At 42.4% G+C, this 16,175-nt stretch overlaps 1 protein-coding gene across 4 annotated transcripts in view; it reads right to left on the reverse strand.

Annotated features, from left to right (window-relative positions):
• PHACTR4 (phosphatase and actin regulator 4) overlaps positions 1-16,175 on the reverse strand; it is an 83,404-nt gene that overhangs the window by 18,302 nt on the left and 48,927 nt on the right. For 3 of the 4 annotated variants that reach the window (XM_028738712.2, XM_028738711.2, XM_028738710.2), the window contains 2 exons: positions 5,842-6,018; positions 5,067-5,147 (listed from right to left, as the gene is read on the reverse strand). In XM_028738712.2, coding sequence (XP_028594545.2) covers positions 5,067-5,147; positions 5,842-6,018 — 258 coding nt within the window. The remainder of the gene's footprint in view (positions 1-5,066; positions 5,148-5,841; positions 6,019-16,175) is intronic. The other variant, XM_028738709.2, reaches the window with a different exon arrangement.

Here is a 16,175-nt window from a genome sequence, read left to right on the forward strand (position 1 = left end):
GTTCAACAACTGGAGTCCAAAGCTTTCCCTGTTAGTGTTATTATTTTTGGAAAGGAGCTAAGAGTCCCCTGGATAGCTACAATAAGGATCTATGATTCAAAAAGAATTTAACACAAAAGGTAGCATCCAATGTTAGCTATACTCAGAGTAGACCCATCGAAATTAATTTAAATAGGCCTACTCCGATTAGAACATAGTTAAATACAACCCAAAGCTAGCAGGATGCATCCTATTGGTTATAATATCAAAGTGGTCCAAGATACAGACATAAAGCATTATTTATTTTTAATTGATCTATTTGTGTCAAGGTTCAAACGTTTGTGCACAAATCCACAAGAGTCTTGCCAGGGATCTAATCTTTTCATTATTAATGGGGTCTAAACAGCAAGTGCTGGATAGATCAAAAGGCAAGCACCTGCCACCTCTTACTGGTTGGTTTGATAAAACATGGAAACTTTTAAGTTATGGGCAATATTTCAATCCAAATTAAAGCGGTGTGTAACCTGCTCTGTTTCTAGAAAAATATTTTCTATTTATTACGTACATAGACTTGGCAAAAATATATATGCATAGAATACCTTTGCATCCAAGTTCAATATTTATTTTGCACTGTGAGAGGAGATGGGGGAGCAAAGGGAAATGCTAAAAGAAACTGCTCAAGAAATGTATACTTTGCAGCTCTTGAACTTCAAATGTACAAGCAACAATGCTTATTTTTTTGTAGCCACTCTTAAAAAAACATGTCTTAAAAATAAGTCAAATGGGGGGGGGCACAGGCAGGGAAAGAAGTGCAAGACCTTGAATGCACAGTCACATAACACTGACTAGAAAAATACTTAATCTTATTCTAGTTTGGAGGGAACAAGTTTGCTCAATTGTTTTGCCAACTCATAAAATCACATTTTTTTACATCCAATGACATAGAACTGCACCCCAAGAGACCTGTTCCTGCATTGCTGCGTACACATCTGCCAGGGCCCTGTGTTGCAGGTCCTTTTAACATGGTATTCTTAACGAAAGCACCCTGAGGGTTGTGCTAGGAAGTGATATAGAGAGAGACTTGAATAAATAACACTCCACATCTTCTCATGTATTGTGCTTAATTCTTTCTGCACTGTCAGCATTTGGTGTAGCAGCCCAGGGCAAGGTCAGATCCAGAGGGTGGCAACATTGGGCCTTTGCTAGAGCAGCAGAAGGCCCGCCACTCGTATCAGTGCTACCTTTTCCGAGAAAATCACATGCAGCCCCAACAGCTTAACTACACGTTGACATTGTGTATTTTTAAAAAGGAGCCCAATTGACATCAAGATTGCACCGCATGGGGAAGGAAGGTTTAAGCCTTCCCTCCCTGGCCATAATATATGTGAAAGTCACCACATTCATTCTCTGCCAATATAAGGAGGTTGTTTTCCCCCCCTAGCGACAACTTTTGCACCTGGTAAGATCTCCTTCCTGCACTTAAAAAATAATAATAGCCGAAACTCACGCAGGAATTTTGCACATACCCCAAGCCAGAAAAATACATTTAAAAGAAGCAGTAAAGAGGGAGAGGAATAATAAAGCGTCAGTCATTCCCTCTAATGACAAGCAATATATATATATACTTTTTGGAGCACTGTTCTATTTGCCTCTCTTCCTTGGATCTACTACTGTCTAATTATGTCAGCGACCGAGCAAAGGCAGAAACAAGCCCCCAGTTCTCAAGGGGCTCCTCTTCTTACTCTACTTCTGATTTACCTCTTGACTCAATTTGTTCCAAGTTTGGTTTACTTTGGGCAACTGAGAGTGAGTTGTTGTGGTTTGCTTAAAAAAAAATCTACGATAAATTCAAGAAACAAACCCCCATTTAACATCGCTTGTGCCTGGAAGATTTTAAATGTTTTAAAATTGCCTGCCGTAGTTCAGCTTTATCTCTCAATGTACTTATCACATTACACCAATGTACCCTTGAACCTTGCAAACATCAGCTGCTCAATCAACAGGTATAAGGTAAAGGTACCCCTGCCCGTACGGGCCAGTCTTGACAGACTCTAGGGTTGTGCGCTCATCTCACTCTATAGGCCGGGAGCCAGCGCTGTCCGGAGACACTTCCGGGTCACGTGGCCAGCGTGACAAAGCTGCATCTGGCGAGCCAGCGCAGCACACGGAACGCCGTTTACCTTCCCGCTGGTAAGCGGTCCCTATTTATCTACTTGCACCCGGGGTTGCTTTCGAACTGCTAGGTTGGCAGGCGCTGGGACTGAGCAGCGGGAGCGCACCCCACCACGGGGATTCGAACCGCCGACCTTTCGATCGGCAAGCCCTAGGCGCTGAGGCTTTTACCCACAGCGCCACCCGCGTCCTATATATCAACATACCATTAATTAGCAACATTTTTTGTCATATACTGTTCCGAGTTTTTCGTTTTCTGTGGGGGTTGATTTGGGTTTTTCCGCCACGCTACCCCCCACCCTGGTACTTTTTTCTGTTTCTAATTTCTCAGCATGCTTCAGTTCAAGGAGGAAATTAAGGCAGAAGTTCAGACAATTATCCTGGCAACATATAAAGGCAATGGCTTTTGATGCAATGCCTTACAAAGGCAAAGCAAAAAGCCTCTGACATATGATGGCTTCTAAAACTGAAAGCTGATGCGAGAGAGTGAAGAAATGAGTCGTTTTTGTGAGGGATGGTAGATGCAATGAAATATGTTTTTTGAAGACTAAAACCTATATGAATGGGATAAAGGAGCGTAGCAGTAACTAGGAAAAGGATCTGGAAGATAAGCTCAAGGTAGGAAGGAGCACAAACACCCTCCCACCTCTGAACTTGTGTGAATGTCCAAAGAACCCACATCTGGAATTAAAGTTCTCCAAGGGACAGACAGGAAGCACAAGCTCCTTCAAGCTCACTCATTACAGTCCAGCCTTCTGCAACCTGGTGCCCTCTAGTTGTTGGCAGACTCTGACTTGCATTAGCCCCAATCAGGATGCCCACTGGTCAGGGACGTGTAGTAAGTCATTTAAAAAACTGTTCTGCATTGCTTTTTAAACTTTTTAAATGTTACTGTATGCCACCCTGATGTTTTGTGAGAGGGCTATATATAAAGGTGATGGACTCTCCTTCTTTGCTGGTTTTTAAGCAGAGGTTGGATGGCCATCTGTCATGGATGCTTTAGCTGAGATTCCTGCATTGCAGGGGGTTGGACTAGATGACCCTCAGAGTCCCCTCCAACTATACAATTCTATGATTCTAAATACTTAAATAACTAAATGGAAGTTGTAGGCCAACAACATCTGGAGGACACCAAGTTGGAGAAAGCTGCCTAGGTTTTATTTTTGCCAGCTGGGAGGGCTTCAAAAGCATGTTGCTGTCCCTCTTTCTTTCTAAAAAATACACACACACAGAGAGAGTTTATTCCTTCAGCAGAAAAATTAGTCCCTAAAACAAGGAGATTGAAACAAATCTGCGAAGCAGCTATACTGTTCTTAACTCTAAATTGTAGAGGTTCAAAGTTATTTTCAACCACCCATCAAGATATAAGAAGACTCATTCTAAAATTTTAGAAATTCCACTAAAATGGTTGTTCCCCTTCTACAGCTATCATCCTCCTCAAACTGGATTACCAGAGGACACTCTGTGGTGCAGGAGGATAAGAGATTATGTGGATATGAAGTATAAAGGAAACTGGTCTTCTGTGGCTCCCACTTACAATTAGCCAGCTGTTGCCTAGGCACTCAAGTGTCTCTACGGCAGGGCTGAGAGCAAAACAACCAGAATCAGCAGACTCTGTTCCAACGGCAAGGCTGATGTTATCTTTCTTCCCCTCCACCCATCTCTTTTAGAGTCAGAGGGGAGGGCTAGGAAGGGAAGGGGGACTAAGCTCTCATTCTATTGAGAACCTAAGAGGAAAGGGTATTTCCTTTGCTATCTTTTCCTGTGGGCAGGGCTGGATTAACTATTATGCTAAGGCCTCTACAGAGTACGGTTCAGTTTAATGGTTTGACTGCATGCAAAAAATGTGTCCAGCTTGCTCTTTACAAAATTCCCCATAGCTCAGAACAGGGTGTCTTTCCCCACTAGCACAAGGCAGAGGAGTACACTTCCTAGCTGGAAGAAAACAACACACTGAGCTTAGCCAGCCTGAACTTTTTCCTGCAGAAGACTGCAAGGGTGAGGTGCAGTGGTGTTAGGGAAGCTGTGTTCATGGTGATGTATTGGTCTGCACAATTTTTTTTTAGTGTAAAAATCATGGCAGATGAGAGACAAAGATCTGCAAGCGTGAGAAAAAGACTCCCAGAACACGACTTTGCTTAGCCCCCCTCCTGGGACCATCCTTCAGCCTAGCCTAGAGGGGAGGAAGTCTGAGTTATTTGTACTCCAATTTGCTTCAGACCTTCCTGCCTCTAGTAAAACGACAACCAATTATTGCCATGCTGTAGCCAAGCAGCCACACTTAAGCAGGGACTTGTCTGAGCATCTGCTTTAGAATATAAGAAGCTGCCTGATATTCCTGCTTGGTGATCCATCTAGCTTAGTATGTCCTACACTGACTGGCAGGAGCTATTCCAGAGTTTCAAACTCTCCACCCCACTCACACTTCTGTTAAGCACTGATAAGCAATACATACTCCTTTTGCCCAGACTTACCTGCAGATTTTCGGCATTGAACCTGGGACCTTCTTTATGCAAAGCCACTAGGCTATGCTTCTTTCTCTTTACCATATAGACATGAAATCCAAGAGAAAACCTTTAATACGGAGCTCACTACGTAAACTTTGGCAAGACACAGCCTCCCAAGCTAAACTACCTCATAGGAATGTGGTTGGGGCTAAAATGTCACACGGGGTCCCTTTGGGGAAGGGAACAAAATAAAACAGCTGTTCACCTCCAAGAATGAGCAATGTCTATAGTGGGAAAAGTTTAAAAGGCAGAACAAGGAGAAAGAATCACATGTAACTGATGGGGTGGGGTGGGGGCAGAAATGTCAGGGTGGGGGGCTGCACACAGGCATGGAATCCCAGAGGTGAGGTTTACTGGGGGGTCAGAATGGGCAGTGTAGGGTGGACAAAGGAAGACGGGTAAACTCACCCTGTTCAAGGTCTTCCAACAGAACCCCTCTTTTAATGAGCTCCTCTCTTGGCTTTCGCATTGAAATCTTTCGTTCTAAAACTGACATTACATTGGAGAAAAAAACCAGCACTCAGAATACAGGGCAAGTCGGAGATTTTGGAAAAAAAAAATCCTTTAAGACACCATATGTGGCCTAAGTGACTGTTTTTTTAAGGGCTGAATGTTAAACTACGAGAGAGTCCAGACTGTTTGTGCTTATCTAAAACACTAACTATTTCCCCCAAACCATATCTCTGCAAGAAAAGGGGCTAGCAGCATCTTATTGCTAAAAGCACATAGCCTTTACTTTTAAGAAAAGTATTTCCCAAACATCTTTTCAAGGGAACCTCTGTCTGTGATTGTGCCTTGTTCAAGGCTTCAGTCCCTAATGTTTGACCAGTTTTGAGGATTTCCCTAAATTTGTTAAAAGGAACATTTTCCATCCCACATCACTGTGTATGACATCTTTTACAGCTCCATTCCACCACCACCACCACCAGCCTTCTCCAAACACTTAGGGGCCTCCATGTGATGTGATGAAGTACAGCTTGAGAGAGACAGTTGCAGAAACAGCTGTTCCCTTGCATGAGTGTAGATTACTTCTTAAATTTAAGTTTAAGATTTGATACGGGCCAATTCTGGAATTTTGCGAAAGCAGCTGAGAAAGGTGGGACCCAAGAAGGACAAATCCATTCCATTGCAAAGAACCCTCATAGGCCTGGGAAGAAGGGGATACAAAAGTTTAGTGTATTACCTTCCGAAGTCTCCTTAAACTTGCCACTGCTTTTCTTTTTTCTCCACTTCCAAGGTTTAAAGATCTTGCCAAAACCTGAAAACTTGCTTTTTCTCTTGGAAGGAGGTGTCGTGTCACCAGATTCCAGAACGTCAGACCCCATTCCAGCATCTTGTGATGGCTGATCCACCTCCTCAGCTACACAGAAAGGAAATACAGAAATATTTAATTACCTGTACAGTGGAGAAAGAAATAAAGAAAAACTGTCTCTCTTGTTCTGTGTTAGGAAGATGCCTTATACCAGGTCAGACTATTTGTCCGTCCAGACCACTATGATCTGGCAGCAGCTCCCCAGGATCTGAGACAGAAAGAGGTCTTTTGCATCACTGGCTACTTGAGCTTTTTAAGTAGAGATGTCAGAGACCTACTGCATACAAAGAATGACTTGCATACGAACCCATCTTTGTAGGCAAATCCACTTAGCTCAGCTGCTTTCTCTTAAAGGTTTTCTAGTGCTGCAGATCTAAAACTATTTTGCATTGCTTAATTCATAATGGTCAGCTCTTGTCTTCAAACGTCTTTTAAAACAAAATATTTATTTTATTTCATTTATTTATTTTATAAGGACATTTATAAACTGCCAAGGAAAGGAAAGAATCATGGCGGTGTACCGTAAAATCGTAAAAACATCATAATGGTGTAAAATCATTACATACAGAACAAAACGAGCAACGCTTGGGGAAAAGCAAAAACTTTTTCAGCAGGTAAGGAAACATTATAATTGTAGGTGCCTGTTTGATTTCACGAGGAAGTGTTCCTAGTTATGGCACTGTATTTTACGTAAGCTGCCTTGCCTTAAAAGAAACGTTCTAAATAAATAAAACATTTGCAGATTCCACCTTTCCATCCTCAAAGCCAATCCTCCAACTGACCGACTAGCAGAAATACAGGCTACATAGACGCCATACATTTCAAATCACATTTAAAGCCCACATTTAAAGAACCCTGGGAACTGTAGTTTGTTAGGGGTACTGGGAACTGTAGTTCCGTGAGGGGGAAGCTAGTCTCCAAGGTTCTTCTGGTGAGGATGTACTTTGAACATGTTTCAAATGTATGGTGTGTACACAGCCATAATGTAAGTGGAAGGGAGAAACAGAGATACAAAGCCAGACAAGATGACTCTGAAACCTTCACATAGCCAGGCATTGTCAAACAAGAGCAGCAAGGAAAACAGTAGATATGCAAAGTCCAATATGTGTGTGCAAGAGAAGGTAGAAATGTGTTCATAAATCCATTATGTGACCTATGATTCACAAACAAAAATACTTTCTGTTGTACTGCTTTGCAGGACGGTCTTTACATCAAACCAGCCAAAATTATCTACTTTATCAGTAAAGTTACACTATTTGTTTTTTTCCTTCCTATTAAAAAAAGAAAGAAGGTGCTGATATCCTGGGCCAAGAGTAACAATCTCAGGAAAGCAACACAATAATCGCCTCCTACTCCACCTACTGTTCTGGCATTTTCCAAACATTTTCAAGAAGGAAAAGAGCTCAGGAGGGGAGAGTTGACTTGTGGGGAAAGAGTTCTGCAGTTTGAAGCACCCAAATGAGTACAGCAAAACAAACAGGACTTGAATATGAATCCTGAGCCCAGATAGATTAGCCACTCATGCAGAATATTTATGTTTTCTGCAACCTTGGTTTGATTGCCCAACTGCAGAATGAGGCAGATGGATGGGAAGGGGGAAGCTCCTGAAAACACGGATCAACTGATTGCAAGGCTAGCTGCATAATGCCTCCACTGGCAAGCAGGTGCCCGTTTCATAGACCTCAGGTTCACCAATAGCTGCTCCTGCCTCTGTGTCCCTTTTGTTTTTTTTATTACATTTCAAGCACCCTTTGATCCTACCTACTTTTTTTCCAGTTGGAAAAACTTCCAAAACAGCTACCAACGGTTAAAATATAATGAGTTAAAAGGTTAACAGGGGCAGCTAACCTTTTGTGGCCATAAGGCCGCACTCACTCTGGGCCAATCCTGTAGGGGGCTTCTTGCCAGTGGTGGGTGTGTTTACCCCACACTCTTGCTCTCTCACACACAGGTATACAGCCCCACCCATGCAAACCAGCTGAGGTGGGGGTTGTTCTCACCTCTTCTCCACTCATCAGATGATCAATCAATTGAATGAAGAGGGGCACTTTACATACCCATCAAGACACTGGGCTGGCTAACTGGTTTAAACCTCTCCACCCGCCCGAGCATCATGTATACTCTACAGCAGGGGTAGTCAACCTTTTTATACCTACCGCCCACTAATGCATCTTTCTTGATGGTAAAATTTCCTTACCGCCCACCAGTGCTCGATGGAAGGATGCCTTAGAACCCCCTACCACCCACCTAGAATCCTGAAACGCCCACTAGTGGGTGGTAGGGACCAGGCTGAAAACCCCTGCTCTATAGGGCGGGATATAAATAAAATTTATTATTATTATTATTATTATTTATTATATTGTATGTTATTTTTGCAGCCACAAATTTTGGTGAGGTCTTTGGTGTGGGGTATAAATACTGGCTTCATGTCCAGATGAGTCCCCCAGCCCAAGAACGCGTTTGCCACTCCTAACACAGAATGAAAACCAAAAAGAAACAATTAAAAGAGAGGGGGGAAGGAAGGGGCCAACCAAACAATAATCAGCAGACATAATCAAAGAGCAAGTCTAGCCTTTGAAATATTATCCACCGAAAACAGGAGGAGGGGCACTCTTTCCTATTGTACTATTTCAGCCACTACATTTTTTGGGTGATTTAGCTTTAATGTTGTGAAGTTTCATTTTACTTAAAAGTGAAAAAGGTATCCATTCCCAATAAATAAATCAGGATACTATAGAGTCCAAATGTCACGAGTCCCCTAGTTTAGGAGCTCAGAGCAAACATTATACCCTATGGGTGCAAAACACTTTGCATACTATAAAATACTCAGACAATCAACAGGTGTTGGACACCATAAAGTACTGTTACAGAAATCCTTCCAGCTTGTCCAAGTGACTATACAGTGGTTTGTGATGCAGTGAAAGTAGAATGCAGTGTATAGGGTTTGAACATTATAAAATCAAGCTTCCAATCCCCATTTAAACCTCACTTAATTTCCTTGACTAAATCCTCCTCTCTCAGTGTTACTCACAAAGCATTTTTACAAGAACAGCAGCATGCAAGGCACTCCGCACACTGAAAACCATAAAAACCATACGGAAAACCACTTTAGAAATAAATACATTTGCCCCCCCCCCTCTCTCTCTCTCACACACACACACCACACACACACTGTATAGGATGTCTATCATCTTTGTGGCAAATACTAGGGAAGCTCAAACCAACAGGATACTAGATAAAGGACATTAAGACATTCCAGAAAAAGAAGACTGAGCAAGGAAAGCATGATTTCCACATCACATTTTACTCAGAGAACAACAATTCATCAGATTCCTTTGTCTAACTAAATGAATGCCATTAACTTCATTAAAATGTGCAGGAATGGCAAGGAGGTGATCAGGGAAACAGAAGCACTTCCAAGATGCACTGTCTCCCCTCCTTCTGCTATGACCTATAACATTAATCTGTAACGCAGATGCTGACAACCTGGATCCAAACATGGATCAACTAAGTCCTCTGTGCAAAGCCTGCTTCTTTCCACACACAAGGGAAGAAGGAAGGGTACTACCAGAAGAAAGGAAGGAAAGAAAAATTCATTCTGAATCAGGGAGATGCCTGCCAGCAGTCAGAAACATTCAATTGCCAAGAAGTGTATTCACAATGCTCATTGGAGCATTCTGAACTTTTGTCTGGCAAGAAATGGTGAGCAAACATTTCCAAGCCTATTCATGGCCAGTAATGGTGCCATGCAAAACAGCAAACACCTATGTTGTGACAGAAGACCAGCTAAGTTGACCTCAAAATATATTTGGGATGCACTTCAAGTACTTTTTGAAACCCAGGATTTGATAGGACATTCTGGAGCAAAACTAGCTATGTTCCCTCCTTAAAATAAGTTTTCTGATCCTCTAATTAATGGGTGGCATGCAAAGTTGGCCCGCCTGTCACTTCTTCACTTTCATATAAAAAGTTGGGAGGGTTTCTTTCTCCCCCTTCTGCAAAACCCTCTGGATGTCAAGATAGAGCACTAAACAAAATGATCAATTAGGGAGTTTACGTGTCACAATCAAGCCTGCTTTTGTGTTTATCACAGCTGAAATTCAATACAATGCCTGCATTGCCTAGAATGCACAGTTTAACAATTCTGCTTTTTACTCTTGGGCTTGTAACATTCAGAGACATTGACAAATAACAAGTAAGAAGCGAGAAACAACAACAGCATGGCTACAATTTAAAATAAAAAGATAAATGCATGGCCAAACCGCCACTTAACCTAAGGCATACAATAGTTGCCCTTTATTCTGGCTAGTTTATAATTAAGAACAGTTTTCCATCATCCTAAACAAGACTGACACAGAATTATGCTAAAATGCCCAATGAAGTCTAATAAAAACTTCTAGATGCTATTCTTATTGCTCAGAGTGAAAACAGATGTGACTTGGGAGATCTGGGGTTTTGATTTCCCGCCCCCTCCAAGTTATTACCCAGCTGGAGAAAAATAACACAGATATGATACAGGTAACTGTCTTTTCCATCAGTAGGATTAATAACAGCAGGACTGGGGGAGGGGGAGAATGTAGGTAAAAGATTACTGCCTGTTCTAATCCATCACCACCATTGCAGCACACAGCTGCTTAAGTAAAAAAAAGAAATCAAAACAGTTCATGGACCTCCCACCCACACCACGTCTCCTTTGGCCTTTAAGAGTTTATTAACATTCACTTCCACTTATTCATTTATTTAGAGCATGTCTACAGTCACAAATGCTCCCAGAGTGGTTTACGTACAACCATTTGTAGCAAGACAGTCCCTGCCCACAGGCATATAACCTAACAGCATGACACAAGAGGAAAGGGGGACAAGGAGGGAAGAGGAAGAAAAGGAAACAGTTCAGGGGCATGAGGTGATTTCAGAAGAGCTGGTGGGAAGAGTGGGATACCACTGACACAAACAGAAGAGCCACTAAAAGATCCACCTTATGAAGCAACAGTGTCTTCTGTTTGTTCTGTATGATTAATTAGTGGGTGAATCAGCTGCTCCCAGTATGCTTTAGGAGTGAGGCATTTCAGGTAACTGGATTACTCAGAGATGGCTTATGCACTGAAGTGATGGGGCGTGTGTTCCCTTGGATTCCCCCTGGAACAAATCTGGATCTCGGTAAGAGCAGAGATGAGGCACGTGGCAACTCAAGGAAACAACTGCACACTGGCATTTCATGTCCAGATTTGGAGTTCTTAAAAAAATAAAATAAAAAATGGCAGGGCTTGCATAAAAGCCTCTCTCGGTGCCGATCAATCTTTGTTGCGTAAGAAAGAGCTTCAGAGAGCACACACCAACTTCACGTCTGAGTCATGAAGTTGGGAAAAATAGACACATCCGTGCCTTCCGGAAGACACAGCAGGTGGAACTGAGAAATGGGAAGGGCTGCAGCTCAGCTTTCCCTGCCGATGGGCCCAGGTTCAGTTTCTTTGCACTTCCATCTCTAAAGGATCTCAGGTAGCAAGTGGTGGGAAAGACCTTTGTCTGAGATTCAAGAGAGTTGCTGCTAGTCAGTGTAGACATCACCAAACTAGGTAGGCCAGCTGTCTCACTCAGTAGAAGGCGGCCTCTCAATGTATGAATTTATTCTCGTGTTGAGTAAAATAAAAACCACAAATGCAAACACTAATCAAAGTGGTTCACAAATCAAAACATATTCCAGGAAAACAGTATAAAACATTTAAAATTCTTGGAAGACACATATCCACAACATTTCAACTATAACACATGTACTACAACAGATGAGCACTACAATACCAGATCAATCACCTGAGGAAAATTTAGTTACAGATTCGTCTCAACTAGGGCCAGAGCCTTTTCAGTACTGGCCCCGACTTGGTGGAACGCTCTGCCACAAGAGACTAGGGCCCTGCGGGACTTGACATCTTTCCGTAGGGCCTGCAAGACAGAGCTGTTCCGCCTGGTCTTTGGTTTGGACTCAGTCTGACCCTTTTGTTTCCCTCCCCTTATGGTTTTGATCTATGGGCTAATTTTAAAATGAGGATGCATTTTAAATTGCATTTTAACCTGTATTTTAAATTGGTTTTTTCTTTTCCTATTATGTTTTTACTGTAATTTTACTGGTGTTAGCTGCCCTGAGCCCAGCTCTGGCCGGGGAGGGCGGGGTATAAATAAAATTTATCATCATCATCATTATTATTATGCATAATCTTGCTATAAATTTGGTCCCAAGAAATAAAGGTACAGAGCAGGTAAGATCAGTTCTTATATCAAACCAATGTCTCCTTCCATTGGAATATTCAAGCTTTTGCACTGCACAGATTCTGAGAAAGGTGAGTAGAATATCACAATCTGGATTATATCACTTTTTTCTTTTTCTTTTTTACAGTTCTACTGTGCCTGTGATTCACAGTATGTGTGAACTTTTAAGTACATTTGGCAACAAGGTTACCAAAGCAGACAATCTAAGTAAGTGTATGTTTATAAATTCATGACCATCTTTTAATCCCAAACAATTTCATACAGCAAATCAAACATTTTACTATGTTGGTAGATATTGTGAACACAGATTGATTGATTGATTTGTTGTATTTATAATCCACTTTCATAAAAGTATAACACGGTGGTATACAACATACAAGATTATAATCAAACAAGTAAAAGCACCAGTAAAAACATCAATAAAAACACCAATAAAACATCAGTAAGTTTTGGTAAGGGACGCGGGTGGCGCTGTGGGTAAAACCTCAGTGCCTAGGACTTGCTGATCGTAAGGTCGGCGGTTCGAATCCCCGCGGCAGGGTGAGCTCCCGTCGTTCAGTCCCAGCTCCTGCCCACCTAGGAGTTCGAAAGCATCCCTAAGTGCAAGTAGATAAATAGGGACCGCTTTATAGCGGGAAGGTAAACGGCGTTTCCGTGTGCTGCACTGGTGCTGGCTCGTCAGATCAGAGATGAGCGCGCAACCCTAGAGTCGGTCACAACTGGCCCGTATGGGCAGGGGTACCTTTACCTTTTACCTTTAAGTATTGGTTGGTTTAAAGGAAGGTGGAAACATATTGCAAAGACCTGCCTAAACAAAACAGTTTTCAGGAGATGTGTAAAAGAAGGTAGGAATGATTCCTGCCAAACCTCCACTGGCAAGGAGTTCCACAGGGCCGAGACTGCCATACTAAAGGCCCTAGTAAAGGCAAAACGAATCTCAGGACAATGGGGAACCACTGGGGAAGTGCCCCATCAGAGGATCTGTGACTGAGAGTGGAGCATTCCAGTAGAGGTACAATGAAGCATCATAATTCTCTAAGGATTTATTCACGTATGTCATCAGTGAGAGACACACAAGACAAATGCGCCAACAATCACAATTATTGAGAGGTTGACACTTGGATGACATGGCATTTCTGTTGAAGATTAATGCTCTTGCATATACCAATAAATATGGATTATGAATACTTTGAAGTGGGTCACTGGGACCGCAGCCACAGACCCCGAAGGGAATCTAAACCAAGGGGTGATTTTCATAACCATGGCTCACTGGATAGCAATTGCTGGATTTGGGAGACGAAGTTTCACCTACAGCGAAAGACATTTGACACAACACTGTTTCAGTATTATATGTGTAAAGAAGAACCTAGCAGGACCTGCAACAAAATGTTGCAGTATATCCTCATTTTCCACATAGGTGTACTCCAGTGCAAGGTGCCAGGTAGCCTTAAGTGTCACCCAGACAGCACCATAAGCATAGTTTCCTGTTCTCTTTTCCAACTGACCCTCCGCATTCCATGGCTGCTAAGTATGTTTGGTGCCCAAGAAGATGTTTTGGTGGAAGGGTTGCCCACTTTGATTTTTAAAAGAGGTTGTGGGTTTTTTGGGTACTTCCACAGACCTTACTTAATGTTCCCTCAGTGTTCCTGTTTTTGGCTCCACTCCTGACACCACCCCACTACCTGAATTTGCTATTAGAGGGAGCAGCAGCAACACGTTTGATAGCTGACAGGAAGATAAATTTAGGTAAAGGTAAAGGTACCCCTGCCCGTACGGGCCAGTCGTGTCCGACTCTAGGGTTGTGCGCTCATCTCACTTAAGAGGCCAGGAGCCAGTGCTGTCCGCAGACACTTCCGGGTCACGTGGCCAGCATGACGAAGCTGCTCTGGCGAGCCAGCCCAGCGCAGCACACGGAAACGCCATTTACCTTCCCGCTATAAAGCGGTCCCTATTTATCTACTTGCACTTAGGGGTGCTTTCGAACTGCTAGGTGGGCAGGAGCTGGGACCGAAAGACGGGAGCTCACCCCGCCGCGGGGATTCAAACCGCCAACCATACGATTGGTAAGTCCTAGGCACTGAGGTTTTACCCACAGCGCCACCCGCTTCCCTTAAGATAAATTTAGAATACTGCAAATACCAACACACCAAAATATTTTTTATTGAAGCCATATCAGTTGATCAAGATGAATTATTTTTAGAGTTCTATATAATATAAGGCACTACCATGGTATATTCGGTCTTAATACGAGAGAGAGATTTATTCTAATTGTTTCTAAGCTGCACAGTCAGATAACACATGGTACACCCATCTCGCTGAATTGAAGTCTGAGTCTGATCAGTGTTCAGATGGCAAGCTGCCCGAAAACCTATGTACAACACCTTGACCTCAATGATGGAAGATATAATAAACATAATAAAACAATATGCCTTAAACACCGTCATATATTTTATTAAACAAGAAGCTGAAACTTATGTGAACACCCACAGCTTTTACACCAAGGCACATTTTTCTATTGACAAGTTGCTTAAAATTACAATATTCAATTATAGTACTAGGCAAAAAGGCAATGGGAACATTGATATTCCACTGAATAGTGGTTCTAAAGGGGCAATTCATTGGAAACACACAATGGGATGGCACAGGTGTGTAGCGACGGCATTCAACCGCAAGTAGAGGGGAATGGAACAACAACAGTTAAATGCAGTAACCCTGATGAATCAAAGCACCACATGTGGTCAAAGAAACTGGCTCACTCTTATTTTTAAGGATGTTATGAATGGCTGGATGACAGGGACTGATGCAGTTGAGATGCTCGTATCCTTTCACCATTCAAAGACTTTGTGAGCATGGGCTGTCTGGTTCTATCATTATTTTACCTTCTTCTTCTTCTTTTTTAAGCTTTCTTGTGTTATACATTCCAGAAGGGTAGCAAGGTTAGTTACAACAAACACAGGAAGGAGTCCCATGGCACCTTAGAAACTACCAGTTTTTATGAGGCACAAGCTTTTGTGGGTATGTGTTCACTTCATCCAATACATTAACATCAGCAAGTAAATTAAACATACAAATATAGATATGCAAACAGACGTGTGTATGCACTCATAATTCAGGTAAAGGCAGCACTTCTTGCATCTGATGAAGTAAGCTCTAGCCCTTGTAAATGTATGCCACAATAAATCATATAGTATTTATTAAGCCACAGGGCTCTACTTTATATGACAAGTCGTATGTCCCCAAGTGATGAAAAAAGAAAAAGATTACAAGTGCAAAGCTATATACTTTGGTAAAAGTATGAAGCACACTTGCTCCATAGCAAGTGTATTTCTTTCAGGCCCAATACCAAGACCACAAAATTAGGTGTAAAATTAGCATATTGCATTGCACCAGCAGCAGGTGCCAACTTTGGACATAACACCAACACAGTCATCATGCGGCTGATGTCACCAAGCCAAGAAAACCCCATGATGACAGACACATCAGTGAAAACCTGTTATGCAGCACAGTAAGCCAGTAGGCCTTGGAATAGGAACAAATACAATTCAACGACACTTCACCTTTGCATTTGCTCTCACCTGAAGCCAGCAACAATTCTTCTGAGGTCAGTACAAAATAGCACACACTTTGCACCCTAAAATGCAGCAAAAGAGGTCTTACTCATACCAACCAGCAGTGCAATAAAATCTAGGAACATTGGAAGATGCCTTATACTGAGTCAGAACACTGGTCTATCTAAAGAAAAAAAAAAGGGGGGGGGAGAACACTGGTCTATCTAGGTCAGCATTCTCCACACTGACAGGCAGTAGCTCTCCAGAGTTTCAGGCAAGGGGTATTCCCAGCCCTACCTAGAGATGCTAGGGACTGAATTTGCGACCTGCATGCAAAGCAGATGCTCCACCACTGAGCTATGGCCTTCCCCATGCAAGCCTTTTGTACTGTACTGA

The sequence above is a fragment of the Podarcis muralis genome, chromosome 7 (genome assembly GCF_964188315.1).
Source record: "Podarcis muralis chromosome 7, rPodMur119.hap1.1, whole genome shotgun sequence".
Taxonomy (NCBI): domain Eukaryota; kingdom Metazoa; phylum Chordata; class Lepidosauria; order Squamata; family Lacertidae; genus Podarcis; species Podarcis muralis.